The sequence below is a fragment of the Pseudoliparis swirei genome, chromosome 11 (genome assembly GCF_029220125.1).
Source record: "Pseudoliparis swirei isolate HS2019 ecotype Mariana Trench chromosome 11, NWPU_hadal_v1, whole genome shotgun sequence".
Lineage (NCBI taxonomy): Eukaryota > Metazoa > Chordata > Actinopteri > Perciformes > Liparidae > Pseudoliparis > Pseudoliparis swirei.
Genome location: NC_079398.1, coordinates 15366718 through 15394283, shown reverse-complemented (window position 1 = coordinate 15394283; position 27566 = coordinate 15366718). Strand labels below are relative to the sequence as shown.

At 49.2% G+C, this 27566-nt stretch overlaps 2 protein-coding genes across 9 annotated transcripts in view; both read left to right on the top strand.

Annotated features, from left to right (window-relative positions):
* The first annotated feature begins 493 nt into the window (after positions 1–493).
* On the top strand, positions 494–18864 carry tyro3 (TYRO3 protein tyrosine kinase). 5 transcript variants are annotated; one of them, XR_008833110.1, is made up of 21 exons: positions 495–755; positions 2387–2573; positions 5946–6046; positions 6155–6325; positions 7313–7399; positions 11282–11394; positions 11468–11648; positions 11854–11996; positions 12077–12215; positions 12292–12415; positions 12532–12626; positions 12985–13080; positions 13163–13243; positions 13341–13433; positions 13510–13631; positions 14024–14133; positions 14299–14458; positions 14576–14712; positions 14859–14986; positions 15810–16053; positions 16454–16544. XR_008833110.1 is itself a non-coding variant. In XM_056425574.1 (19 exons), exons 1-19 carry the CDS (start codon positions 695–697, stop codon positions 16821–16823), a joined length of 2568 nt encoding a protein of 855 aa, XP_056281549.1. In that variant the 5' UTR covers positions 494–694; the 3' UTR covers positions 16824–18864. The 5 variants fall into 5 exon arrangements, 3 of the variants coding, with proteins under 3 accessions (XP_056281549.1, XP_056281548.1, XP_056281550.1); XR_008833109.1 differs by lacking the exon at positions 14859–14986; XM_056425574.1 differs by lacking the exons at positions 14859–14986; positions 15810–16053 and having other exon boundaries at positions 494–755; positions 2390–2573; positions 16454–18864.
* Positions 18865–19572: 708 nt separating this feature from the next.
* mgaa (MAX dimerization protein MGA a) overlaps positions 19573–27566 on the top strand; it is a 29211-nt gene continuing 21217 nt past the window's right edge. For 2 of the 4 annotated variants that reach the window (XM_056425572.1, XM_056425571.1), the window contains exons 1-3: positions 19697–19822; positions 20882–22050; positions 24884–26648. In XM_056425572.1, coding sequence (XP_056281547.1) covers positions 20954–22050; positions 24884–26648 — 2862 coding nt within the window. In that variant the 5' untranslated portion in view covers positions 19697–19822; positions 20882–20953. Of the gene's footprint in view, positions 19643–19696; positions 19823–20881; positions 22051–24883; positions 26649–27566 lie in introns of those variants that run through there. The other 2 variants (XM_056425570.1, XM_056425569.1) reach the window with 2 other exon arrangements.

The following is a 27566-nucleotide window of genomic DNA, read 5'->3' as shown; positions in this document are numbered from 1 at the left end:
TATATATGTATATATATAAATGTAATATATATATATGTCTATATTAGACATACATCTGTATGTATGTACAGTATATACATACATACATTCTATGGACATATGTATGTATAAGCCGCTCAGGTGGAACAAAATAAGTTATTTATTACACATATTTATTTACTATGTATTGCACTAGTACTAAATACTACAAAAAGACATGAACATGGAAGAACAGAAATATACAATAGTATTACTGGGGAAGTACTTTAGGCACACACACACACACACACACACACACACACACCTTGGGGATCAAGGCCCAGGCTGAGGTCCAGTATGTATTTATATTTTATATATTTATAAACACAGTATAATAAGAAAATAAACAAATACAATATAAAAACGTCTGTAAAAGATTAAAACCAATTGTTAAAAGACGACTTTCCGGTTTGTCTCCTGTATTTTATTTTGAAGGTCTGGTTTCCGGTGTGGCGCTCAGCACGTGCTGCTTGACTCCTCAAGATGTTTTTGAGAACAACTTGTTTCTACTTCCGGAAGCTTCTCGTCAGTTTACTTTGTTTTGCTGCTCCGTGAACTCAGCGGCACCTCCTGCGACCGGCGGCCGACACACGAGCACTGGAGACCGAGCACCGGGGACGGGGAGCCGAGCCGAGCCGGGCCGGGCCGGGTTAACCCGGTTTAACACGATGAGAAGATGAAGCTGGTTCTGTGGATGCTCCTGGTTCTACTGAGTCCGGACGGGACCGGCGGACACGGTGAGAGCTACGAGCAGAGGAACCACGGCGGTCCGGGTCTGGTCCCGGACCACAGGTTCGAGCCCCGGAGACTAGAACTGATCCACATCTCGGAGAACCTGCAGAGGGACCCGAGGGGTTAGGGGCTAGGGGTTAGGGTTAGAGGGTTAGGACTAGGGGGGTTAGAGGTTAGGACTAGGGGGTTAGAGGGTTAGGACTAGGGGGTTAGAGGGTTAGGACTAGGGGGGTTAGAGGTTAGGACTAGGGGGGTTAGAGGTTAGGACTAGGGGGTTAGAGGGTTAGGACTAGGGGGGTTAGAGGTTAGGACTAGGGGGTTAGAGGTTAGGACTAGGGGGTTAGAGGTTAGGACTAGGGGGTTAGAGGTTAGGACAAGGGGGTTAGGGGGTTAGAGGGTTAGGACTAGGGGGTTAGAGGTTAGGACAAGGGGGTTAGGGGGTTAGAGGGTTAGGACTAGGGGGTTAGAGGTTATGACGAGGGGGCTAGTGGTTAGGGCTAGGGGGTTAGAGGTTAGGACTAGGGGGTTAGAGGTTAGGACAAGGGGGTTAGAGGGTTAGGACTAGGGGGTTAGAGGTTAGGACGAGGGGGCTAGTGGTTAGGGCTAGGGGGTTAGAGGGTTAGGACTAGGGGGTTAGAGGTTATGACGAGGGGGTTAGAGGGTTAGGACAAGGGGGTTAGAGGGTTAGGACTAGGGGGTTAGAGGTTAGGACGAGGGGGCTAGTGGTTAGGGCTAGGGGGTTAGAGGTTAGGACTAGGGGGTTAGAGGTTAGGACAAGGGGGTTAGAGGGTTAGGACTAGGGGGCTAGTGGTTAGGGCTAGGGGGTTCAAGGGTTAGGGGGCTAGTGGTTCAGGGTTACGGGTCTAGGAGGCTAGAGTTAGGGTTCTAGTGGGTTAGGGTTCAAGTGGGTTAGGGCTAGGGGGTTAGGAGGCTAGAGTTAGGGTTCAAGTGGGTTAGGGCTAGGAGGCTAGAGTTAGGGTTCAAGTGGGTTAGGGCTAGGAGGCTAGAGTTAGGGGTCTAGTGGGTTAAGGTTAGGGAGTTAGTGGTGATGTTGTGTAGAACCGAGCTGAAAGAGTTCGTCCAGTAGGGGTCATGACTCACACTGACTTCTTCTGCACCATGAATCAGCTGCGGGTCTAAGGTCACAAGAAGGTCACCCAAAAAATAACAACAAATCTTACAATCAAGGAACAAATAGCCAGTGTTATGAAACTGTGAGAGGGTCTTTGTGTCCACACACACACGCACACACTTACAGACACACACACACACACACATACACACACTTACAGAAAAACACACAGACACACACACACACTTACAGACACTCACACAGACACACACTCTCTGAGCCGCTGCATCCTTCTAGATGATTCATCTCTGTGATTTCAGGCTAACTCAGTTGAGTCGTTGATGGAAGCCACTTTCCCACAATGCACTGCACCGAGGACACGTGACTTCTGATGGTTTTACGCTGGATATTATTTATTGTTAGGAGATGAAGTTCATTCAGTTTATAAAAGAAATAACATCTCAAAACTAACTGAACCTTTCTGTTGCACAGCAGCAACAATCATATAATGTTCAATGTTTGACCTTGTGACCTCTCATGACCTCGTGACCTCCGTCCCTCCAGCAGGCGTCTCCTTCACGAAGCACCCGGCCAATCAGACGCTGACTCAGGGCAACGCGGCGCGGCTGGGCTGTGCCGTGCAGGGCCTCACGGAGCCCGACATCTCCTGGGTGAAGGACGGAGAGAAGCTCTACAGCTCGGACCAGATGTTCCTCACCCTGGGGGAGCAGCACTGGGAGACCTACCACAGGTAGACCAGCACACTGGGGGACCAGGTGTATGTATCTCTCAGTGTGGTGCTGGTGTTTCTGTTTGATGGTTAAACATCAACAGTAAATACAGGCAGAGCTGCTGCTCCATGGAGACGCCCCTCCTCCTCTTCCTCCCCCCCCTTTTCCTCTCTCTCTCCTCCTCCTCTTCGTCCTCCTCTTCCTATTTCATGTTAGTGATTCAGAGTTTATTGTTGAGTCCAGTTCATGAGTTCTGACTCCACCACCACGAGGAGTCTAGCAGCTCTCGGGGCCTCTGGGGAAACAAAACCAGCTCTGAAGGCTGATTTGGGATCAGCAGTCTTTGTTTAAAGGATTGAATATTCCCTGAGAGGCTGACCCCGGATCTGTTTGAGCAGCGGCTGCTTAATCGGCTTTACTCTCAAATTCCTGAACAGTGAAGTCAGAAGTGTTTCAACCGCCACCTCCTGGTGGGTCATGGTGGACCATTTTGGGTCATGGTGGACCATGTAGGGTCACGATGGACCATGTTGGGTCACGATGGACCATGTTGGGGCTTGATGGACCATGTAGGGTCATGATGGACCATGTTGGGGCTTGATGGACCATGTAGGGTCATGATGGACCATGTTGGGGCTTGATGGACCATGTAGGGTCATGATGGACCATGTTGGGGCTTGATGGACCATGTAGGGTCATGATGGACCATGTTGGGGCTTGATGGACCATGTAGGGTCATGATGGACCATGTAGATAGATAGATAGATAGATATATACTTTATTAATCCCCAAGGGGAAATTTGTCGAGCCAGTAGCAGCAACACACAAGAATAAAAAAACAAAACACAAAATATAAGAAGGGTTAAGGTGATCTGGCAAGAGGTGATCTGTTGTAGAGCCTCATAGCCGTCGGAAGGAATGTTCTCCTATATCTGTCCTTGTGGCAGCGGAGCGTGAGGAGACGTTTGGAGAAAGTACTCCTCTGTCCCTGTAGGAGGTGGTGGAGAGGGTGGTCCGGGTTGTCCAATATGGACACCAGTTTCTTCAACGTCCTCCTCTCCACCACCTGTTCCAGGAGCTCCAGCTGGCAGCCGATGATGGAGCCAGCCTTCCTAACCAGTTTGTTAAGACGGCTGGTGTCACCGGCTCCGATGCTGCTCCCACAGCAGACAATGGCAAAGTGCAGCACACTGGCCACAACCGACTGGTAGAATAACTCCAGCATCTTGCTGCACACGTTGAAGGATCGAAGCTTTCTCAGGAAAAAGTGTCGACTCATCCCTTCTTGTACACAGCGTTGATGTTGGCCTTCCAGTTCAGTCGGCTGTCGATGGAGACGCCCAGGTACTTGTACCTCCACCATGTCCACGTCCACTCCCAGGACACTCAGAGGTGTAGGAGCTGTCGCCTTCCTCCTGAAGTCCACCACCATCTCTCTGGTCTTGGCCACGTTCAGCCGCAGGTGGTTCTCATCGGCCCACTTTACAAAGTCGCTCACCACTGCCCTGTACTCCTCCTCCCGTCCATCCCTAATACACCCGACCACTGCAGAATCATCAGAGTACTTCTGCAGATGGCATGACTCCGTGTTGTACTGGAAGTCACTGGTGTACAGGGTGAAGAGGAAGGAAGACAGAACAGTTCCCTGTGGGGCTCCAACATCACTGACCACCGTTCCAGACAGCACACGCCCTATTCTGACAAACTGTGGTCTGCCTGTGAGGTAGTCAGTGATCCAGGAGATGGTGGACGCGTCCACACCGGCCACCGCAGCTTCTCACTCAGCAGCAGTGGCTGGATGGTGTTAAATGCACTGGAGAAGTCAAAGAAAGTGACTCTCACAGAGACACGGTTCCATCCAGGTGCGACTGAGCTCGTTGCAGCAGGTAGATGATGGCGTCGTCCACTCCCACATGAGGCTGGTAAGCAAATTGCAGAGGGTCCAACGACGATTTCACCTGCGGCGGAGGTGGGCCAAGACCAGCCTCTCCAGCACCTTCATCACATGGGAGGTGAGGCGACGGTCGGTAGTCGTTGCGGCCAGGTGGTGTTGACTTCTTTGGGACAGGGACCAGGCACGCGTCTTCCACAGCACGGGACTTCCCCCAGCCTCAGGCTGAGGTTGAAGAGGCGCTGCAGGACACCAGACAGCTGGGTGGCGCAGGTCTTTAGGACCCTGGGGCTGATGCCATCAGGACCTTCAGCTCTGCGCTGGAGTAGTTTCTCCAGCTGTCTTCTCACCTGGTCAGTCGTCACAGAGAGAGGGGGGAGGGTGGAGGAGCCCATTGTTATTGAGGGCTCGGTGGATGTGCAGCTCAGCAGGGGGGACAGAGGGGGAGGTGTTTGGGAGGTGTGATGTGTGGAGGAGACAGGAGAGGGCTGTGAACTGAACCTATTGAAAAAACAGTTCAGCTCGTTGGCCCTCTCCAGGGAGCCCCCTGGCTGTCTCCCTCCCACCTTGAAGCCCGTTATCTGCTTCATGCCAGACCACACCTCCCTTGTGTTGTTCAGCTGGAGTTGGCCTCCAGCTTCCTCCTGTAGGAGTCCTTGCCCTCCCTGAGCTTCACCTTTAGGTTGCGCTGGGCTTTCCTCAGCTCATCCCTGTCTCCAGACCTGAAAGCAGCTTTCTTCATGTTAAGAAGCGCCTTCAGGTCCCTGGTGATCCAGGGCTTGTAGGGTCATGATGGACCATGTTGGGGCTTGATGGACCATGTAGGGTCATGATGGACCATGTTGGGGCTTGATGGACCATGTAGGGTCATGATGGACCATGTTGGGGCTTGATGGACCATGTAGGGCAGTGGTCCCCAAACTACGGCCAGCGGGCCGGATTCGGCCCGCCTCCACATTTGGACCGGCCCCCTGAACAATATCAGAGACGCGTTCCGATTTATTATTTTTTTCACCTGGCCCGCTGCCGTTGAGATTGCAGTGAGACGCAGAGAAAATGTGAAGTGGTGCTCTTCGCAATAAAACATCTTTGATGAGACGTGTCGAGTCTCGGCCAATCAGCGTTCAGATGTCGACAGCGTTTGGGAAGTTAGGTTAGCTTGAATGTTAGTCCGCTACATCTACTGCTGTCACGCTGCACGGTGTAGCGATACTAACAAAGTACCCGTACGTTAAAAACGATGTGATTTAGCATATTTTTAGTATCGATACTTCATTAAAAGAGCGCACCGTTAAATGCTGTCTGCATGAGCACACTCACCTCTCACTAGCACCCCCCCCCTGATGTAAGGTCATGATGGACCATGTAGGGTCACGGTGGACCATAGTGGTCCACTGTGACAGGATGTGGTTACGGGTCAGTGGGACCCTGCTGATGGAGACTCGTTGGTTCCATAGTCTTGGTCCGGTTGAGGTTCTGATGTGTGTGTTCTGGTCTCCAGTGTGAAGTCGGTCCAGCAGCAGGATGCGGGTCAGTACTGGTGTGAGGTGGAGTTCCACGGTTTGGTGTTCTCCTCTGAACGAGCCTGGATCACGGTGGAAGGTGAGGACCCTGAAGGCATCGTGTGCTGTGACTGAACGCACCTGAACAGTTTCCTGCCTGTGTTCAGATTTCCCAGCATGCTCTTCTCCCTGGTCCTGTACCCTGCAGGTGTCCCTCACTTCGTCCAGGAGTCTCAGGACGTGTCCACGTTCCCCAACGTCCCCTTCAACCTCACCTGTGCTGCCGTTGGCCCCCCCGAGCCCGTGGAGGTGCTCTGGTGGCTGGGGGGGGTCCAGGAGGGGGGGCCCAGACCGTCCCCCTCCATCCTCCACATCCAAGGTAAGAAAGCTCTCGTGAGACACTCCACCCAGGTGCATTTTGGGAAATGTAGGAACCAGTGTTTCTCCACCTCTGAAACTCCAAATACTTTAGCGATCCAATCAAAGAATACTGTTGTTGTTGTTATTATTTGTATAATTATTATTATTATTAATGTATTGGAGGCCACTCCCACTGGTCATGTGACTGCCCCCGTCCCTGTCCTTACTACCATCAGGTCACCCAGCAGGATCAATATTTCAGTTTTAACTTTCACATTATTTAAGTTCAGCTTCAATTTGGTGTAAAGAGCATCAGATGTTATCATATTGATTATTGATTATTGCCCCTTTTCTTCAATGTGGTCAGTCACAGTCTTTAAAAGCCAGTGCTTCCAGGCCTGTTTGCCTTTCTGAGCATCCCTCCTTTTAAATTTGCCGTGGAGTCCGGATTCGTTGTTCTTTGTTAGCCATTCTTCAGTCTACTTCAAAGGGTTGGTGACTCTGGCTCCATTAGATGTGTCCAACCACTTCCTCTGGACGGAATGACCTCTCTCTGAACTCTGAGGCGCATCATTCCCTTCTTAATCAGCACACTCCTTAATTTCCTGTCCAAAGTGGCCACATTTTCCAGGGGCTCTTGGACACAGTTGTTATTGTCGTCCACAATCTCAGATCAGACCACTTCACAACCAACTTTAGTAGCTCAGACTAGATGAATCCCGACTCCAACGCTCGTCCACAGGTTACGACTTATGCTGCCGAAGTGAGGTTTGTACCCTTGGCGGTCAAGAGGTTTGTACCCACGGCGGTCGAGGTGTTGAAGTAAAAGTCTCCCTGCCTGTCTGCCTGCCTGCCTGCCTGTCTGTTTCTCTGCCTGCCTGTCTGTTTCTCTGTCTGTCTGTCTGTTTCTCTGTCTGCCTGCCTGCCTGTCTGCCTGTCTGCCTGTATCTGCCTGTCTGTCTGTTTCTCTGTCTGTCTGTCTGCCTGTCTGCCTGTCTGTCTGCAGGAGTGAACAACAGTGTGAAGTTTTACTGTGAAGCAAAGAACAACAGAGGAATCTCTGTCTCTAGAACCGGAACAGTACACATTAAAGGTGAGTTCACCTGCTGCTTCACGGGTAATTATATTCATATAATATTACCTTAATATGATATTACTTTATATGATATTTGGATTTAATTCAGATCAGTGTATTTGTATAGCCCATTTTCACAAATTACGAATTTGTCTCGGAGTGCTTTACAATCTGTACATATCGAGCGTATTCACGTGACGTCAGCATCTCAATCGCGCCATCTTGGGGTCCACTTATTAAATGTCAGAAGAAGTTGACCTATCGTGTCCGCTGTTTGATTATGCGAGAGCCCAGCAACCTCATGTCCTTCTGCATTACCAAAGAAAGATTTCAGCGGTTGGAATTGAATATTCGCAACGCTTTTTTACCTGATTTTACTCGCTCAACACTTTGTGGTTAATTCGCTAGTTACCAGCACATAGCCCGGTCACATTCCTGTAAAACAGTTTTCATTTCCGCTATCGACCATGGGACATTAACAACTATTTCTGCATTATACTTGTTGTGGAAATACCACAAATGTCGGAACATCAAGCGCCCCGTGTCTGGGTTCATATATGATCCGTAGTCGCACAGCTCCGCCTCCAGGACGAGTGTCTGGATGAAGCCGCTTCCAGCTCCTTCAGGACCAGCAGTGACTGTTTGGCTGGCCGTGCTGAGTGCTGTTCCCATGGAGCCAGTGTTTTATTTTACCTTGAAATGAATCACAGAGTAAAGGCAGACATCGCCCGACGGAGTTGCCATGTTCATGGCTTCCTCCCAAGTTTCCATCCACAGTTCCTTTTGCGCAAGTGAAACATTGATTTTCACTCGGCGAAAAAAGCAAAAAGATTATTGACGAGTGTCAATGGAAACGTGCCCACAACCCGATGTATCAACAGAATAGTCCTAACGCTCATACGCCGAGTGAAGCCGAAGTAGATGCATGACAAGTTGAAGTAATAGCCTGTCTTGTTGAGCTGATAAACCCATATTCTGAATCAGTCCCACATCCAACAATGAGGCACAGTACCATAATCACAAGGCACACCGTGTCTCCTTCAGGATATAATGGTCATTTCTAACGAAGAGCGGCATAAAATAAAGCAAAACAATGCCGTACATGGACCCCAACATGGTCGCCAAAGGTTGTGGTCACGTGAGTGAATACGCTCTATATACATCCCTGTCCCAAAACCTCACATCGGATCAGGAAAAACTCCCAAACAACCCTTCACGGGAAAAAAAGGGAAGAAACCTTCAGGAGAGCAACAGAGGAGGATCCCTCTCCAGGATGGACAGGTGTAATACATGCCATGTGTACAGAAGGAATCACTATACACAAATTAAAACACAGTAACAACACAGACATTGAATATGACAGTGTATGAATAGTTGGTAGTAGGCATATTCCACGATCGAGACCTCCACGATCCATCAGGCAGATGGAGGTAGAGAGGAGGAGTGGGCGGAGTCTCATCAGGGCCATGGCATAGTTGGTAGTAGGAATATTCCACGATCCAGACCTCCATGATCCATCAGGCAGATAGGATCTATGCCGATGGACCCTATGAGACGAAGTCAAAAGGACTCCGGGGAGGAAGCAGAGTTAGTAATGTGCAATAGAGAGATGAAAATTCATCCACAGAGGAGAGAGGTGCTCAGTGCATCCTAAAACGTCCCCCAGCAGCCTGTAAGCCTATAGCAGCATATCAAGGGGCTGGACCAGGTGAACCTGATTCAGCCCTCACTATATGCTCTGTCCAAGAGGAAAGTCTTAAGTCTACTCTTAAACGAGGTGACTGTGTCTGCCTCCCGGACTGAAGGTGGAAGCTGGTTCCATAAAAGAGGAGCTTGATAACTGAAGGCTCTGGCTCCCATTCTACTTTTTAAGACTCTAGGAAGTAGCCCCGCATTTAGTGAGCGCAGCTCTCTAGTGGGGCAATATGGTATTACAAGCTCCTTAAGATATGATGATGCATCACCAGACAAGGCTTTGTAGGTTAAGAGAAGAATTTTAAAAGTGATACTTCATTTTACAGGGAGCCAGTGCAGAGCAGCTAGTGCAGGAGTGATGTGATCTCTTTTCTTAGTGAGAACACGAGCTGCAGCATTCTGGATCAACTGGAGGGACCTAAGAGACTTATTAGAGCAGCCTGATAATAAGGAGTTGCAATAATCCAGTCTAGAAGTAACAAACGCGTGAACCAATTTTTCTGCATCTTTTTGAGACAAGATGTGCCTGATTTTTGAAATATTACGTAGATGAAAGAATGCAGTCCTTGAGATTTGCTTCACGTGGGAGTTAAAGGACAAGTCCCGATCAAAGATAACGCCGAGATTCTTTACAGTGGTGTTGGATGCTAGGGCAATGCCGTCTACAGAAACCACATCACCAGATAATTGATCTCTGAGGTGCTTAGGGCCGAGTAAAATTACTTCAGTTTAGTCTGAGTTTAACATCAAGAAGTTGCAGGTCATCCATGTTTTTATGTCTTTCAGACATGCTTGAATTTTACTGAGCTGGTTGGACTCTTCTGGTTTGATCAATAGATATAATTGAGTATCATCTGCATAACAATGAAAGTTTATGGAGTGTTTCCTGATAATATTGCCCAAAGGAAGCATGTATAAGGTAAAAGAAATTGGTCCAAGCACAGAACCTTGTGGAACTACGTGACTAACGTTGGTGGTTATCGAGGCGTCATCGTTTACAAATACAAACTGAGATCGATCTGATAAATAGGATTTAAACCAAATTAGTGCCGTGCCTGAAATGCCAATCGACTGTTCCAGTCTCTGTAACAGGATGTCATGGTCAATAGCAGTGGCGTCCCTAGGCTAAAAAACCCGGGGCTAAAGCCCCGAATGTTTTTTCATTAGCCCCGAATGTTTTCAACCAAAAAAAAAAAAGATTTGGTACACAAGTGGTTAACACCTCCAGGTCGCACGTGACGTCATTCACCCAAAGCAGCGGAGTCAGACTGGCAGCAGGCGCACGTAACAGCAAGCTGCTGTCTGAGAGTGTTTCTATGTCTACACATTTCGCTGCTTCACTCTTCTGGGCTAAGCCCAGCGCCGCCGCTCCCATAACGCGCATCGCTCTGCCGTGATACGCGCCGACACATCCGCGCCTCCTCCCGTCGACAACGCTCGCACTGGCTAAGCCCCGGATATATCCAAATCCTAGAGACGCGCCTGGTCAATAGTGTCGTACGCAGCACTAAGGTCTAACAAGACCAGGACAGAGAGGAGTCCTTTATCTGATGCCATTAGGAGGTCATTTGTAATTTTCACCAGTGCTGTCTTTGTGCTGTGGTGTTTTCGATCACGGGATGGGGTCCAAGAGACAGGTAGACGTGTTAGAAGTAGAAACCGTTGAAGATAATTGGTCACGGTTGATGGGAGAAAAGCCATCCAAATATACACCAGGGCATACAGCAGTTTCCAAGGCCATTCCACTTGAGGACAGATTGGCACTGGTTAAGGGCAAGAGATTATTAATCTTGCCTCTAATAGTTAAAATCGTTTCATTAAAGAAGTTGATAAAGTCATTACCACTGAGGTCTATAGGAATACTCGGCTCCACAGAGCTGTGACTCTCTGTCAGCCTGGCTACAGTGCTAAAGACAAACCTGGGGTTGTTCTTATTTTTCTCTATAACTGATGAGTAATAGGCTGCTCTGGCATTACGGAGGGCCTTCTTATATGTTTTAAGACTATCTCGCCAAACTAAGCGGGATTCTTATTATGTTACTTTATATGATATTTATATTATATTACTCGTACAGGTGTCGTCTTTAGTACATTCAGGTGTGTAGGTCGCATGTGAACCAAACATTGACACACCTGTTGTGACCGGTCACCAGCGCTTGGCTGTGATTGGATAATAACCATTCTGGGGGCGGGTCTCTGTGTCAGTGCTGCCGGCGGCGCCGGTCAGGCCGCAGGTGAAGATGGCCGACAACAATGTCACTTTGTCATGGAAACCAGGATTCACAGGGTATTCTGAGCTGTCCACCTGCAACGTCCAGGTAACATACACACACACACACACACACACACACACACACAATGGTAGTTTTGTGTAATCCTCCTCCTCCTCAGCTGTCGAGGCGTTCGGTCCGGAGGTGGGACCTCCCTCAGCAGAAGGTCCAGGTTCCTCCACACCTGCAGGTCCTGCCTGGTCTGAGGAGCCACTCCAACTACAGCGCCAGGGTTTCCTGTGTGAACGAGGTGGGGGCGTCGCCCTTCTGCCCCTGGCTGCACTTCCAGACACCTGAGTCAGGTGACCCCTCTCTTCTGTTCACTGGAACATGACCTCTAACCTTCAGTTGTGTAGAGGTCATACCTGTCATGTAGAGGTCATACCTGTCATGTAGGGGTCATACCTGTCATGTAGGGGTCATACCAGTCATGTAGGGGTCATAACTGTCATGTAGGCGTCACACCTGTCATGTAGGGGTCATACCTGTAACGCTGTGATCCCTCAGTACCCTTAGTGGCCCCCAGGAACCTGACCTTTGACCTGACGGAGCATCAGCTGGCTCTGAATTGGGCCGGGCTGCAGGAGGAGGAGCTGCAGGGGCGACTGTTGGCCTACAAGGTGCAGTGGACCCTGGGAGGAGAACCACAGGTGAAGGGTCCTCATTGGTCCAATGTGGGTCGAGGTGCAGCTGGACCAAGTTCAAGTCAACATGTCCTTTGTGCGTCCAGGAGCCGCTGCTGTTTAAGGAGAACTCTGCTCAGCTGTCAGGAGGAGGGCGGTTCTTCAACACCTCCTTCAAGGTGTCGGCCTGCACCTCGGTGGGCTGTGGGCCCTGGAGCCCCCCAGTGCTGGTGCTGCCGGCCTCAGGTGCTCTACGTCCCTCCGAGGTGGTTTCATGCGGTTTGTGTGACCTCTGACTCTGTAATGCGATGTCCTCATGCAGTCCAGGTCCAGGTCCAGCGGAGCCACATGTGGGTTGGCCTGCTGCTGGGTCTGCTGGGGGCCACCGTGGTGGGCCTGCTAATCGCCGCCGCCGCCCACCGCCGGGACAAAGAGACGCAGTTTGGGTACGAAAACCAGCTCAGAGAGAGTTAGTGTGACACTATAAGGTTGTGAAAGACTGGCGTCTTCAGTAGAACCAGCAAGGCCCCCAGTCTGAACCTGGACCTGTTGCTGTCTGTAGATTGGCCTTCAAGCCTCCGGGTGCCGAGAGCTCCGTCTCCTTCACGGCGGCTCGCTCCTTCAACAGGAACTGTGCCGAGCTGCAGGACTCCACCTGTGAGCAAGAAAACCACCGTCGGATTTGACCTGTGTTTGAGTTCTGAGGAGCGGACCACAAGACTATTTAGGCTTCAAAGACTCTAAACAAGTATAAAGACTCTAAAGAATCGAAAGGAGTCTAAAGACTAAAGAAGTCTAAAGACTCTAAAGAAGTTGAAAGACTTGAAAGAAGTCTAAAGACTCTAAAGGAGTCTAAAGACTATGAACAGATAGTTATCGGACTGCAGGTCCTTCAGCGATGTGTTGACAGCAAACACTACGGCGCCCTGTATGTAACTGCTGGTGGCTCCAGGTGTTTATATATATATGTGTGTGTGTGTTGTGTGTGTCCGTATGTGTGTGTCCGTCCGTCCAGTGGACAGTCTGGGTATAAATGAGGACCTGAAGAACAAACTGCAGGACGTTCTGATCCCAGAGAGATTGCTGACCCTGGGACACATGCTAGGGAAAGGTACACACAACTACACACCACTACACACACTACACACCACTACACACTCCTGGCTCACCAGCAGGTGATCTGCCCCCTGCAGGTGAGTTTGGGTCGGTGCGTGAGGCCTTCCTGAAGACGGAGGACTCGTCCGTCCTGAAGGTGGCAGTCAAAGTGCTGAGAGGTGAGTCTTCTTCCTCTTCTTCTTCTTCTGTGGTGGAAACAAGTGAAACGGAACGACCCGTGGCTAAGGATACATAACCTGTGTGGTGTGTGTGTAGCTGACATCACGTCCTCAGCTGACATCGAGCAGTGCCTGAGGGAGGCGGCCTACATGAAGGACTTCCACCACCCAAACGTCATCCGGCTCATCGGTAACACGCGCAGAGCCGTCACATGACCAGAGGTCAAAGGTCAGGGCTTTGAGTGACACGCCTTCCTGTCCAATAGGAGTGAGTCTCCACCGGCGGCCCGCCCAGCGGCTGCCTGTCCCCATGGTGGTTCTTCCCTTCATGATGCACGGAGACCTGCACACCTTCCTCCTGCTGTCCCGACTCGGAGAACGTCCGTTTGTAAGAGAGCTCCTTCTCCTTCATCCTTCATCCTTCTCCTCAAATCGTCTTCATCCTTCTCCTTCAGTCTTCTTCTTAATCCTTCTTCTCAAATCTTCTTCATCCTTCTCCTCCATCCTTCTCCTTCAGTCTTCTCCTTAATCCTTCTTCTCCAGTATTCTCCTTCATCCTTCACCTCCAGTCTTCTCCTTCATCCTTCTCCTCAAGTCTTGTCCTTCAGTCTTCGACTTCATCCTTCTCCTCCAGTCTCCTCCTTCATCCTTCTCCTCCAGTCTTCTCCTTCATCCTTCTCCTCCATCCTTCTCCTTCAATCCTCCTTCATTCATGTCCCCCCAGGACCTGTCCCTGCATGTCCCCCCAGTACCTGTCCCTCATGTCCCTCTGTCCCCCAGGACGTGTCCCTGCAGCCTCTGCTGCGCTTCCTGCTGGACATCTCTCGGGGGATGGAGTACCTGAGCAGCCGCAGCATCGTCCACCGAGACCTGGCGGCCCGGAACTGCATGTGAGTCCTCCAATCAGCTGGCAGCTACGGCAGGCCACACCCCCTCATTTACATACAGCTCAAACAGAGACAATACATACAACTCTGTTTCTCTCTCTCTACCGCTCATTCTCTCTCTCTCACCCCCTCCCTCCCTCTCTCTCTCTCCCTCTCCCCCCCCCCCAGGCTGGATGAGACCATGTGTGTGTGTGTGGCAGACTTCGGGCTGTCCAGGACTCTGTACCGTGGTGATTACTACCGTCAGGGTTCAGCCTCCAAGCTTCCTGTGAAGTGGATCGCCCTGGAGAGCCTGGTGGACAACATGTACACCAGCATGAGTGATGTGGTACACACACACACACACACACAGACATATATACATATACAGACACACACACATATACACACACGCATATAAAGACACACACACACACTCTCAACCTGTGCCCCCCCCCCCCCCCAGTGGGCCTTTGGGGTCACCATGTGGGAGGTCCTGACTAGAGGTCAGACCCCGTACCCCGGAGTGGAGAACAGTGAAGTCTACGAGTACCTGATCAGAGGAGAGAGACTGAGGAGACCCCCAGACCTCAGGGACGACATGTGAGTACACCACATACACTATATATACACGCATATACACACATATCATATACACACACATATATTTAAAAAAAAATATATATATATATGTGTCAGTGGCGGGCCGTGCATTTTATACCTAGGCCTTCAATGCCGTCTTACTACAGCTCAACAACCTGATGTAAGATATTAGTTGCCCTGGATGGACTGGCGACCTGTCCAGGGTTTACCCTGCCTTCGCCCAATGTCAGCTGGGATCGGCTCCAGCGCCCCGCGACCCTAATGAGAATAAACGGTATGGAGAATGGAATGGAATGTAATTAGTTCACCAGTGTTCCGGTCAGGGCTTTTATTGTGAAGGAGCACATGAAGTGCACCACCTACAAATACATACCCGCAGAGTGCAGATACATAAACACACGCATGACGGGATGCTGCGTCATTAACGGACAACGCTTTTAGTCCACACCACCGTAATAAACACCATGACAAGAACACATGTACAAGAACCAGCCACATTTATAACTAAACAATCAGACAGAACGTGGCACTAAAACGCCTCACACTCAATATAACCAGAAACAACCATATAATAAAAACAACAGAGACAACAGAACACAACGCTACTACAGAACACAACAAGCAGCTCACTCACCAACTCCCTTCAAGTTAAAGTCCAACCACCTCTCTTTGCCAACACGCAACTCAATGAAGTTAGCTAGCTGTGGTGCGGCCGTAGGTTATAATATCTGTCTTTTCCTGAAACGTCCTCCTTGAGAAAGTCTTCGAGATTAAATCCGCTACCAAGCCCGCTTCTCCTCCGTCCGCCATTAAAAGTAAAAGCAAAAAACTTAAACTGTGGTGACTTCTTACCAGTTTCTTACCAGTTTTTCCTCTTCATTGAACTACATGCGGGCCAACTAACCAATCACAGCGCAGGTTACTCTGATGTACTTTCCTGGGCTTCCAGAAGGCCAAAGGCCCTAAAAAAATACATTCAGTATGTCAAACTAGCGATATGATTGGTTGAAGAGTATGTCAATCACCGATAAGGTCTCCATGTACTTCAAGCAGGCTGTGCTTGTCTTGGCCTGAGAGGAGCTGCTCTTCTTCCATAGAGACTGTGGAGCTGACATCTGATTGGATAAAAGCTCCTGTTGAAATAAATTAGACTGGAAGCAGCGCTGCCGGATGGAAGCACAGCAACAGAGGAAGACAATAGTGCAATAAGAAAATACAAATTAAGAAAATAAATTTTATTTAAAAAAAATATAAAATAGCTTTAACTTTGTAATTATGTTTAGGCCTTAAGAGAAGGCTTAGAAGGTCCTGACGGCTTGCCACTGATATATGGGACAATATGTGAGTATACCACATATACACTATATATACACACATATCATATACACACACATATATATATGGACCCCCAGACCTCAGGGACAACATGAGTACACTACATACACACACACATATGTTATATTACATATATGTATATTTATAATATATATATTATATACATATTTATATTATATATGTGTGTATATATATATATACATATATTATATATGTGTGTATATATATTGTATATATTTATACATATATATATGTGTACACATAAATATATATGTGTGTATATATATTTATATATTATATGTGTGTATATATATATATATATATATAATCCTGATTTACCCCTCTGACGTGTTGATTGATAGTAATGTTTGATCATAATCAATAACCATATCGATGACATCATCAGCTATGAGCTGATGCACAGCTGCTGGAGTCCGGTCCCCAAGTGTCGGCCCAGCTTCCAACACCTGGTGGCCCAGCTGGAGGCCCTGTGTCAGGGCCCCACCCCCCCAGCCAAGGAGGCCCTGCTCTACGTTAACCTGGAGGAGGGTGGGGAGGGGCAGGAGGAGGAGCAGGAGGAGGCGGCGGGGGGGAGCGTCTCCTGGCAGCGCCGGGCCGAGGACCAGGAGAAGGACTGGCTCATGGTGGGGTCAGAGGTGGCCCTGGCCATCGGGGGGGACTACAGGTACATCGGCCCCCCGGAGGCCCCTGAGGAGGAGGAGGAGGAGGGGGGCGGGGCCACGGAGGCTGAGGACGACCTTGTCATTAATGTCTGACCAATCACTGCCCTCCTCTCACCTGATTGGACCTCTACAGTCAGCTGGTCAGAGAGGGACCAGAACTAAAGACACCGATACTGTGTACTGAAGGTACTCTGTGTACTAGTAGTACTCTGTGTGTACTGAAGGTACTCTGTGTACTGACGGTGTGTGACCACACTGATGAAGACCACGTGACCTTCATTAGGTCATGTGACCCCCAGAAGGTTCTCTGGAGGACTTCAGGAGTTTAAGGGATCCGGTTTGATTGACAGCTGATCAGTGATCAGTTCTGAGGGCTGGTGTTTAACTGGTGTTCTGGTTGACAGCTGATCAATGATCAGTTCTGGGGGCTGGTGTTTAACTGGTGTTCTGGTTGACAGCTGATCAATGATCAGTTCTGGGGGCTTGTGTTCTTCTCTTCCAGGTGTTTGGGTGTTTGAATGTATTCCAGTTCTCTGGTGTAAACACAGAGCATCTTCATGACTAACCACAGCTATGACCCCAGCTTAAAGGGATATGTCACGTAACTCAGTCAGCTGACATGGAGACACACACATGAGGACATGACCACATGGAGACATGACCACATGAGGACATGACCACATGGAGACATAAAACAGGACATGAAGACATGACCACATGACAACATGACCACATGGAGACATGAGTATATGACCACATGAGACATAACATGAAGACATGACCACATGGAGACATGACCACAGGACATGAAGACATGACCACATGACAACATGACCACATGGAGACATGACCACATGACACGACCACATGACACGACCACATGGAGACATGACCACAGGACATGAAGACATGACAACATGGAGACATGACCACATGAGGACATGAGACACAACCACATGGAGACATGAGGACATGGGGATATGACCACATGGAGACATGACCACAGGACATGAAGACATGACCACATGGAGACATGAGGATATGACCACATGGAGACATGAGGACATGACCACATGGAGACATGACCACAGGACATGAAGACATGACCACATGAGGATATGACCACATGGAGACATAACCACAGGACATGAAGACATGACTACATGAGGATATGACCACATGGAGACATAACCACAGGACATGAAGACATGACTACATGGAGACATGACCACATGAGACATAACATGAAGACATGACCACATGAGGATATGACCACATGGAGACATGACCACAGGACATGAAGACATGACTACATGGAGACATGAAGACATGACCACATGACAACATGACCACATGGAGACATGAGGATATGACCACATGGAGACATGACCACAGGACATGAAGACATGACCACATGGAGACATGACCACAGGACATGAAGACATGACAACATGGAGACATGACCACATGAGGACATGAGACACAACCACATGGAGACACGACCACATGAGACATGACCACGTGAGGACACGACCATATGAAGACATGACCACATGGAGACATGACGACACGACCATATGAAGACATGGAGACATGACCACATGAAGACATTGAGAAATGACCACGTGAAGACACGACCATATGAAGACATGACCACATGAGGACATGACAACATGAGACATTACCACACGAGGACATGAAGACATGGAGAAATGACCACGTGAGGACATGACCATATGAAGATATGACCACATGAAGACACGACCATATGAAGACATGACCACATGGAGAAATGACCACGTGAAGACATGACATGAGACATTACCACATGAGGACATGGAGAAATGACCACGTGAGGACACGACCATATGGAGACATGACCACATGAAGACACAACCATATGAAGACATGACCACATGAAGACACGACCATATGAAGACATGGAGAAATGACCACGTGAGGACATGACCATATGAAGACATGGAGAAATGACCACATGAGGACATGACCACATGCAGACATGAAGATGTGAACACATGACTAACATGAATGGAACCAGGAAGTGTCTGCTGGTGTCCATTAATGTAGTTTCTTAATGATCAACAGATTAATTGTCAATAAAGTATTAATGTGCTTCCATGTTTCTTTTTCCTGAAGTCAGCGGATGAGTATTTTATTAGTTAGCAGATAAATATGATGTATAAAATAAACACTCAGGTAGAAGACTCAATCAGACGCCCCACTACGCAAACATCGTGTCTGTAGCTCTGTTCGTTGGGGGGGTCCCACTAGTGACTAGACCCTCAGACTGGTATCTGACACCAGAGCGGGGCACCGGCGCCATGAACGCCATGACCCGGGCTCATGTCCTGGTTTCATGGCGGCCGCTGCTTTGAAAACGCGTCTCCCGGGGTCACCGTGTATTTTCCTCCGCGGGTGAAACTACCGGCTGCGTTCCGTTCCGTCCCGTTTCCCGGACCTCTGGCTCAACCGGACTGAACACGAGCCGGTATTACGCTCTCGGTTCTCCTGGTGCATGTTCCCTAACGAGTGTCAGGAAGCAAACTGTCATGGCGCCTGTCCTCGTCCGGTTGGTGAAAATACTGCGCTGCCGGTCCGGACCCCCACTCCAACAGGAGACGCCGTCCCGCAGATAACGGACCCGAATATCCTCCCAAGCCACCGGGCCGAGGTTTGAAACCAGGTGGCAGCAGCAAGATGGCGTCTGAGTCTGCGCAGTAGCGACGCGGGCGGGAGATGACGTAACGGACCGAGGACACCGCATGCTCCCCCCCACACTCGGTTAGAAAACAGCCCCGATGCCGATGGGGGTTTATACGACGGAAAACAGCCGGTACCGGTCGGATTAACGGCTCTCCGTCGACGTGCTCGACGTGTCCGGCCCGCAGAAGGTAATCCGTGCGCCGTGAATGGAGCACGTGGTCTCAGAGGGCCCACACGGGACGGACCTGCAGGTTTACTGTTGCATTGGGCGGCCATTACTGGGCTCAACATCAGGCCTGCTGGTCTCTACTGGACCTCTTTGGACCTGAAGCATCCAGAGATTTAACATTCAGGATGAAACTGAAATGGTTTGTTCTGCTCTTCAATTGCTCTAATGACAGTTTGCATGTTGTTGGTATATATAAGAATGAGCAGTTATTATAGTAATGAAGTCTACGTGCACGAGGAGCCGAGGTCTGTGATGGCTACTGGAAACAAACAATGAACAGGATTTTAAAAGGAGATTATGGTTGTGGAAGCGCATTGCTGAGCAGGTACGTCTCCTGCTCACCTGCTGGAGGTATCCAGAGGTTTGATGTGTTCAGTTATGAGGGAAGGAAGAAATCAGGCTGCGATACAAAGCTGCATTCTCCCTGCTGACCACCAGGAGGTGACTTCTCTGGTTGTATAGAAGTATGTGCTTCGTGTGTTGAAGCTGCATTCTCTCTCCTGGCCACCAGGGTGCGACTGCTCTGGTTGTATAGAAGTCTATGCTTCATGTGTTAAGCTGCATTATCTCTCCTGACCCCCCAGGGGATGACTCCTCTGGTTGTATAGAAGTCTATGCTTCATGTATTGAAGCTGCATTATCTCTCCTGACCACCAAAGGGCGACTCTGCTGGTTGTATAGAAGTCTATATAAATGATTCCTCTCTTGATTGATTCCCTCAGTAAACATGAGGGTGGCGACTACGTTCCCTTATGTGATATAAACCCTTGTTAGCACGTTGGACTACTTTATTTAATGGTGAAGACCAGGATGTGACCCGAGGAACAGGAATGCAGACGTTGTTGAAACGCACTCCGTAAACAAGAGGTCACCAACTAGCTAAATCCTCAGAAGTAGAGACGTTTATAAAAACCCTGCCGAGCTGTCGTGTGACGAGCGTTAACTTGTGATCCGTTGCACCACTCGTATCCATGCAATCAACATACAAACATTACATACTGGTAGAAAATACAAGCCGACCAATCACAGCTATTTGTGTCATAATGAGGTGTGTCTCCAGCTTGTGATGAGTTTGTAGTTTTGGTGTTGTGTAGATGGTCATGTCAACCCTGTGATATGACGTTGTCCTCTTGTCCCTCGATGAAGAACTTTGATGTGCACAATGTTATATTAATGAAGTCGCCTCATTGTGTTTCAGGATGTGTTGAACCGTCCTACCGACGTTTAAAAGAAGTGGTACCCTCCTGCTCTATATGTGTGGAGCCTGTTTATGGCTTCTAAGAAGAAGCAGAAAGGAATGGTGTTCCATCAGGACGGGGCCACCGGCCCTGCAGTCGCACCTGCTGCCGATCATCCAGCTGAAAGCTTCGCTGTTCCCAAACCAGGGAATGCAAGCGAAGGTGGGATGGAAGAATACACCAGTCTAACCAAAGAAGAGGCCGATATGATGGGTAAACCCAACAGGTACCCATCAAAAGAACCCATCATGACTTCTGATGGACTTCCTACTCGGAAACATGCTGCCGGTTCAAACCCTCAGTCGGACAACTTGTCACCTGACAGCACCTGCAAAGGCATCAAAGTGACGCTGGACAACAACAGCATGTGGAACGAGTTTTTTAGATGCAAAACAGAGATGATTGTGACGAAACAGGGAAGCAGGATGTTCCCCTACTGTCGTTTTCGCATCTCCGGCTTGCAGCCGTCCAGGAAGTACTTTTTGTTCATGGACATTCAGCCGTTGGACAACAGTCGGCACAAGTGGACCGGCAAGAGCTGGCAGGTTGCTGGAAAGGCAGAGTGTCACGTAAAGAGTCAACCCTTCACTCATCCAGAGTCGCCATCAACTGGTCAACACTGGATGCAGAATCCAGTGTCCTTTTACAAACTGAAGCTCACGAACAGCATCTCGGATCAAGACGGGAACGCCGTCCTGCATCCCATGCACCGCTACTTGCCGCGACTGCACGTGGTCCAAACTGACAAAGCTGCTAAAGACATAAATCTGAACCATCCCAGTGTTGTCACGTTCACTTTCCACCAGACGGAGTTCATAGCAGTCACTGCTTACTTGAATTCCCGGTTCTCTCAGCTCAAAGTCGACTGCAACCCGTTTGCTAAAGGGTTGAAGGAGGAGGGCTCTGCTTCCTGTGGCCTAAAGCTCAAATTGATTTATGGCAAAGACGGAGGCACAATGGCCAACGAGCAACATCCGGTGAAGAAGAGCTTGAAGTCTTTGCTCGCAAACCATAAACCTAGAAGCTCCAAAGCTGTGGACACAAAGCCTTCGGGGTCAGGTGACCTGCAGAAGTACTCCGCTCTGAACAAAGACCAATCCACTGCCAAGTTCTCTGGGGAAAGTTTGTGGTAAGAGTTCAGCTTTGACAAGGTGGCATGCTCTTCTTTCAAATTTTTTGCAACAAATATCAAGTTTGCAAGAAAGTACAAGAATGAAGACTTAATGTTTTAAAGTCCATGGGAACATATTGAGTATTGTATCTTGTCTTTGCACGAGGAGTGTTTTAATCATCCACACAATGAAAACACTATCTAGTTGATACTTATCCGTGTAGCACTAATTTGATACGATCCAATTAATTTGACTTCCATTCATAGGATTCTCATGACGGAGTATTTCCTTGACCATTATTTACTCTTTTTTGTGTGTGTTATTGACTGAGAACAGCCTTTAACCTGAACTGTTGTTTGCCTTAAACCTGTAAGGACAATGTGATGAGTGACTAGTGACACGTTGTCCCACATCCCGTCAGGAAACAACATTCACTACTCTAGAGTATTAAAATGAAAGTTGTATTTCATATAACCATCGCAACTCTCTGCACCGCAGTGAAAACACTAAGGATTTAAAACTATCCATTAAAACTTTGCATTGTGATATCTTCCCTTCACACGCAGTTCAAGTCTTACTAACAATAGCATGGCTGGATGCTCCACTGCCACCACCGTCTTTCAGTGAGTGTTCCGCTCAGGCTAACTGGTGGGACGCTACTGAGGTTATAAGTCGATATTGGTGCGTCTACATTGACTGTGATGACTTTTCTGCTGTTATAGCTAGCAGAGTGTCTCCACTCAGGCTAACTGGATTCCACGCTAATTCTGACAGCTACAAGACTAGTAAAGAGGGTCCTCACGAGACCTGTCTTCACAGGACCCGTTTCCACAGTAGCAGAGTGTGCTTAGGCTTACTGGTAGGACACCAGTCATCACAGCTACCAGTGTTGAGAGTGCTCGCTCCGTCTCACTCCTTCTTGCCTGCCTCTCTCTGGCAGTCAGCAGAGCGCCTGCCGCTCAGACTGACTTAGTAGCCCACATTAGTGGGAGTCCCTCCAGAGTCGTGGCTGTGTACCTGCCCGGCTGTAGGACCTGTGTGGCTCCTCTCCATCCTGAAGACGGTCATGACCTTTGCCCCGCCCCCACCCTGTCTTGGCCTCTGGCAGCTGAGGGAGTGCCTCTTGCAGAGCCTTTACACGAACTGCGACATCATGCCTTACGCGGTAAGGGCCACTAGATTGGCTGAGGTGGAACACCTGAGGGATGAGGTTGACCTCCCCATTCGGGGCTGCCGGATCCAGCCCAACCCAACCATTTCAAACACGGGCTCCCATCAAGAGGACTAGTTCCGACATGCTACACACTACCTCAGAAGAAGTCACTTCTCCTGACCCTCCAACCTAGTGCAAGAAGGAACCCTGGTGCCATTTAAGACAATGTGGCACATGCTATCCTTTGAGTTGACTATAGAGTCCCTCATAGTTCTTCCCCAAAGAAACAGCTGCCTCAGCTGTCGCTCCCTTAGGCATTCTGTCTCTGCGCCCTTTGCAGAGAGGGCTTAACAGCCGTCGCCTGGCTTCACCCAGAGGTGGTGCAGAACATCTGGTGTCTCTTCAGCAGGGCAGAGGGGAGATTTCGGCCCACTGCCCCCACTGGTTCTCCTCAGGGAGAGTACTGGTCTTCTTGGTCAAGATGCCCTGGTTCACACGTGGCCAGAGGGTCTTCTTTATGCCCCCCCACCCCCCATTTCCTCTGGTCTTGTCAACTACTCCTCAGGGTTCTTCAACAGGGCCACAGATGTTTGCTGGTGGCCCGTTATGTTCAGCCAGGACTTGGTTCCCCCTGTTATACAGACTCTGCTGCAGTACACCATGGTGCCTCCCTGACGAGAGGGACCTTCTATCGCAGCTAGGGGGGAGGGATCTGGCTACCCAATCCCAGCCGCGTTCAGCTATGGTCTGGCCGCTGGAGGGCCCAACCGGCTACAGAGCGGCTGCACAGAACCAGTCGGAAGGATTTTTCTGAATGCTGAGTGCCATCTACCCGTCTACAGTACGGATGCAGATGGAAGCTGTTTCCCAACTGTCGTGCGGAGAGACCCAGTACAGTGCCTACGCTCGTGTGTCTCAACCAGCCTATCCAGCTTGCACAGTTTGACCTCACCATAACTGTTAGTCGGCTATGGTGGATCTAAGAGGGCCTGTGCCCTTGCAAAGCAGCACCTGTCCCACTGGGTACTGGAGGTCATTGCCTGTGCGTACAGAGCGACCGTCCATGCTCTGCCATCCGTAGTAAGGGGCCGTTCTACCAATAGTGTTCCCACATAAGGGGCGATCCTGAGAGGTGTGACTCTAAGAGGTGTACCTGTGAAGGATGTATGTGCTGCAGCCTCAGGGGCATTACGAGCACATTCAGCAGAGACTACAGAGTGACCTGTGTGTACGTGAGACGAAAGATATCCAGTGCTAAGCTCCGCCTCTGGCGGTCATCCAGGATTCATAGAAACGTAGTTACGTCTAGCTTTCGTTTTAAGTCCAAGTAGCTTGGAAGTTACTTCCTTCAATGGGAAAGCATCTGCCAAGATGTTCAGCTTCTTCCTCATTGGCTTCCAGTGATTTTACAGAGTTAAGTTAAAGTTACAAACTCAGATGCCAACCTCTGTTTCCTGAAAAGATAAAAACAAACGTGAGTGGTTGTCTCGGGCTATTGCTACAGCAACTGAGACTATTTGCGTAACATTAAGTATAAGGAGGTGCCACGAGGCCTGTACCCTAGTTGCAACACCAAACATTAGTGTGATGCATTGAGCTTTGCTGTGATTGGTTCATAGGTGTATTTGTTTACTTTGTCGAGTAATTATTGAGATGTAACTAATGTCGTGTTTTGTTTGTCTGATTTCCTTCACCAGTAATTCACGTCCAGCTCAGAAGCTATTCTCTGAACTCATTCGGGAGGCTCACGTCTCACTGCATCGATGCAACCTGGACAAGCTGGGAATCGATAAAGGACCTGAGCAAAGCAACCTAAAAAGCACCGCTTTGAAAAGTAACGAACAAGATGATCCCAGAAGGAAACAAAAAATAGAGGAAACTGTTCCAAAGAGCAAAGTCAGGGACAATAAGGACTCTTTGAATTTATTAAACTCCAAAGACAATGTCAGGACGGATTGTTCTCAAATCAGTGATGATGTAGCTGCTCCTGCAGGGTCCCAGTTCTCATCTATGGACTCAGACAACCAACATAAGCCTCAAGCTCCATCAGAGGTGAAGGCGAAGCAGCAGAAACGGCCTCTGCCTCTGCCGGCCCTCGCTCTGTTTCTGAAGCAGCATTCATCAAAATCTATAATGGCCAAGAAGAAACTGGACTCTCCTTTGCCGGCACTCCCATCTGAGTGTCTGTCTGATTCACAGAGTCCTCCTGCCGCTCCTGAATGTCGACCTTCTGATCGCGGCAACAAAGCAACTCATCCCCCGAAGGACCTCGAAGGTGATATCACAAAGTCCCAAACCCTGGCCTCTGGACCAACTGGGGCACCACTTCATCCAGATGAAGTAGTTTTGAATGTAACAGGACCAGCAGCTGAAACTGCCCGTAAGACTTCCAGTCCAGATGCTGTCTCCACTACAGACCCAGAAGGACTAGGACTGGATCATTTCTTGACTTGTGATTCAGTTGCTGAGAGCATAAGCCCAGAGCTGGCGGTACCAGATGGTACGACAGTGTTACCCCACTCGGATCAGTCGTTGTGTATCCTTGGCACCTCTTTATCCAACGGTCCCTCGTCTCTAGCCGTGTCTCCCATTTCATTGTCACCATTCAACACAGTGTTACCTGCTCCAAACTACACACTACCTTCAGACTCACCGAGGTCTGACTCTCTGCTCCTGGACCCTGAGTGTTCCTCGTTTGGCTTTGAGCCTTTGTCTCCTGCCAGCTCTCCTGAGCCGTTAACTTACCTTCCTTTGTCGTTCGCTCTAGAGCTCGACACCACTCCATCTGAATCAACTCCACACGCAGTATCTCCTGAAGAGTTGCAGCCCAGTGAAGATTTGTCTGTGTTCAAATGGCACACAGTGTTACCTCCACCCGAGCCGTACGTAGACCCTTCATTCACAACATTTCAGCCCGTACCACAGAATCTTCCTTTAGATTCTGTGACGTCCCCTCTGCTGCCTCTCCAGGCTCTATCTCCCTCTGAACCACAGACTCTTGACCCCTCCACACCACCCCCTGATCCGGTTCCATCATTTCAAGACAATGAACCACCGCTGCTGCCCTTCCCTGCTGAACTGTCCCCCCTCGCGCTCCAGATGGCGCTGTCTCCGACCTTTTCTTCATTGGACGGAGACGGATTGTCCCCCACACCTTCAATTGCCGACCTCGTGCACTTTTTCTCCACCAATGATGATCTTGGGATGGGGGTGGAGTTTTCAAACACAGATGTGGTGGCTGTTCCCTGTCCACCTGTTCCAAGTACAGTAGAAGCCGATGCACAGGAGCCTTCACAGCAGGGGGCACTAATCGCAGCCAACAAACCTTGCAGGTACAAGAAGTCCCGGCGGCGAAAGCTTGCCGATCAGGAGGAAAAGAAGATGGCTGCCTCCACCTACACAACAATGCAGCCCAACCTGGAGGAAGTGGAGGAGCAGTTATTTATCTCATTCACATCAAAGGTATGTAACCTCACCCCCCTGGTTTGAGCCTAACTCTGCCTACTGATAGTTTAAACCACGCCCACTTGTGTTTGTCTACTTCAGGGGTGCTCAATACGTCGACCGCGATCTACCAGTGGATCGCAGCGTAGTATTGGTAGATTGCATGAGTTTAAAAAAAATTGGCCCGCCTCCTGAAATCTCCGCCCGCCACCCTGTAATTTTCTCTATAGCACGTCTTTGTTCTTTTATTAAACTAAACAGCCGTCTGTTATTGATTGTATCTACACAACAGCATGTCATTTCTGTCTCTACGTGTCGCGTTAACACTTCTCGGCTCGCCGTCTCGCGCGCCACAGAGCTCCGATGCCGGCGTGTCTGCGCGCATCGGGACATACCGTAGGTAGATCATTTTGACTTGGTCATTTTATAAGTAGCTCGCATGCTGAAAAAGTGTGAGCACCCCTGGTCTACTTGATGTATTCCCTCTGTAAACATTGTAAACATGAGTTTGTCACAGTCTCTAGTTTCAAGTCTTCTTCTATACAGCATGATGTCATCATTTAGTACTTTATGGTCTGTAGAGTCACACAGACTATAAAGAAGGGGAGGCTTTAGGGGCGGGGCTATCAGGTGATTGACATGTCTCTTGGTGCATCCCAAGTCTTTTAATTGCATCCCTGTTGCCTTCCCTTGTCTTTTCCTTGCGTCTTGGTTAGGGATGGGTATTGTTTGGGTTTTTTCTGATACCGGTCCTAAACCAGTACTTTTAAAACGATACCGGTGCCTAAACGGTGCCTGAACCGATACTTAAAAAAACAAAAACCTCTTCGGCTATATTCCCTGCAGAAGCCGTTATCATGGAGCACTGACAAACAACGGATATCGGACTGTTAACATACACAATATATGTTCTTCATTATGTGATATGTATTGTCA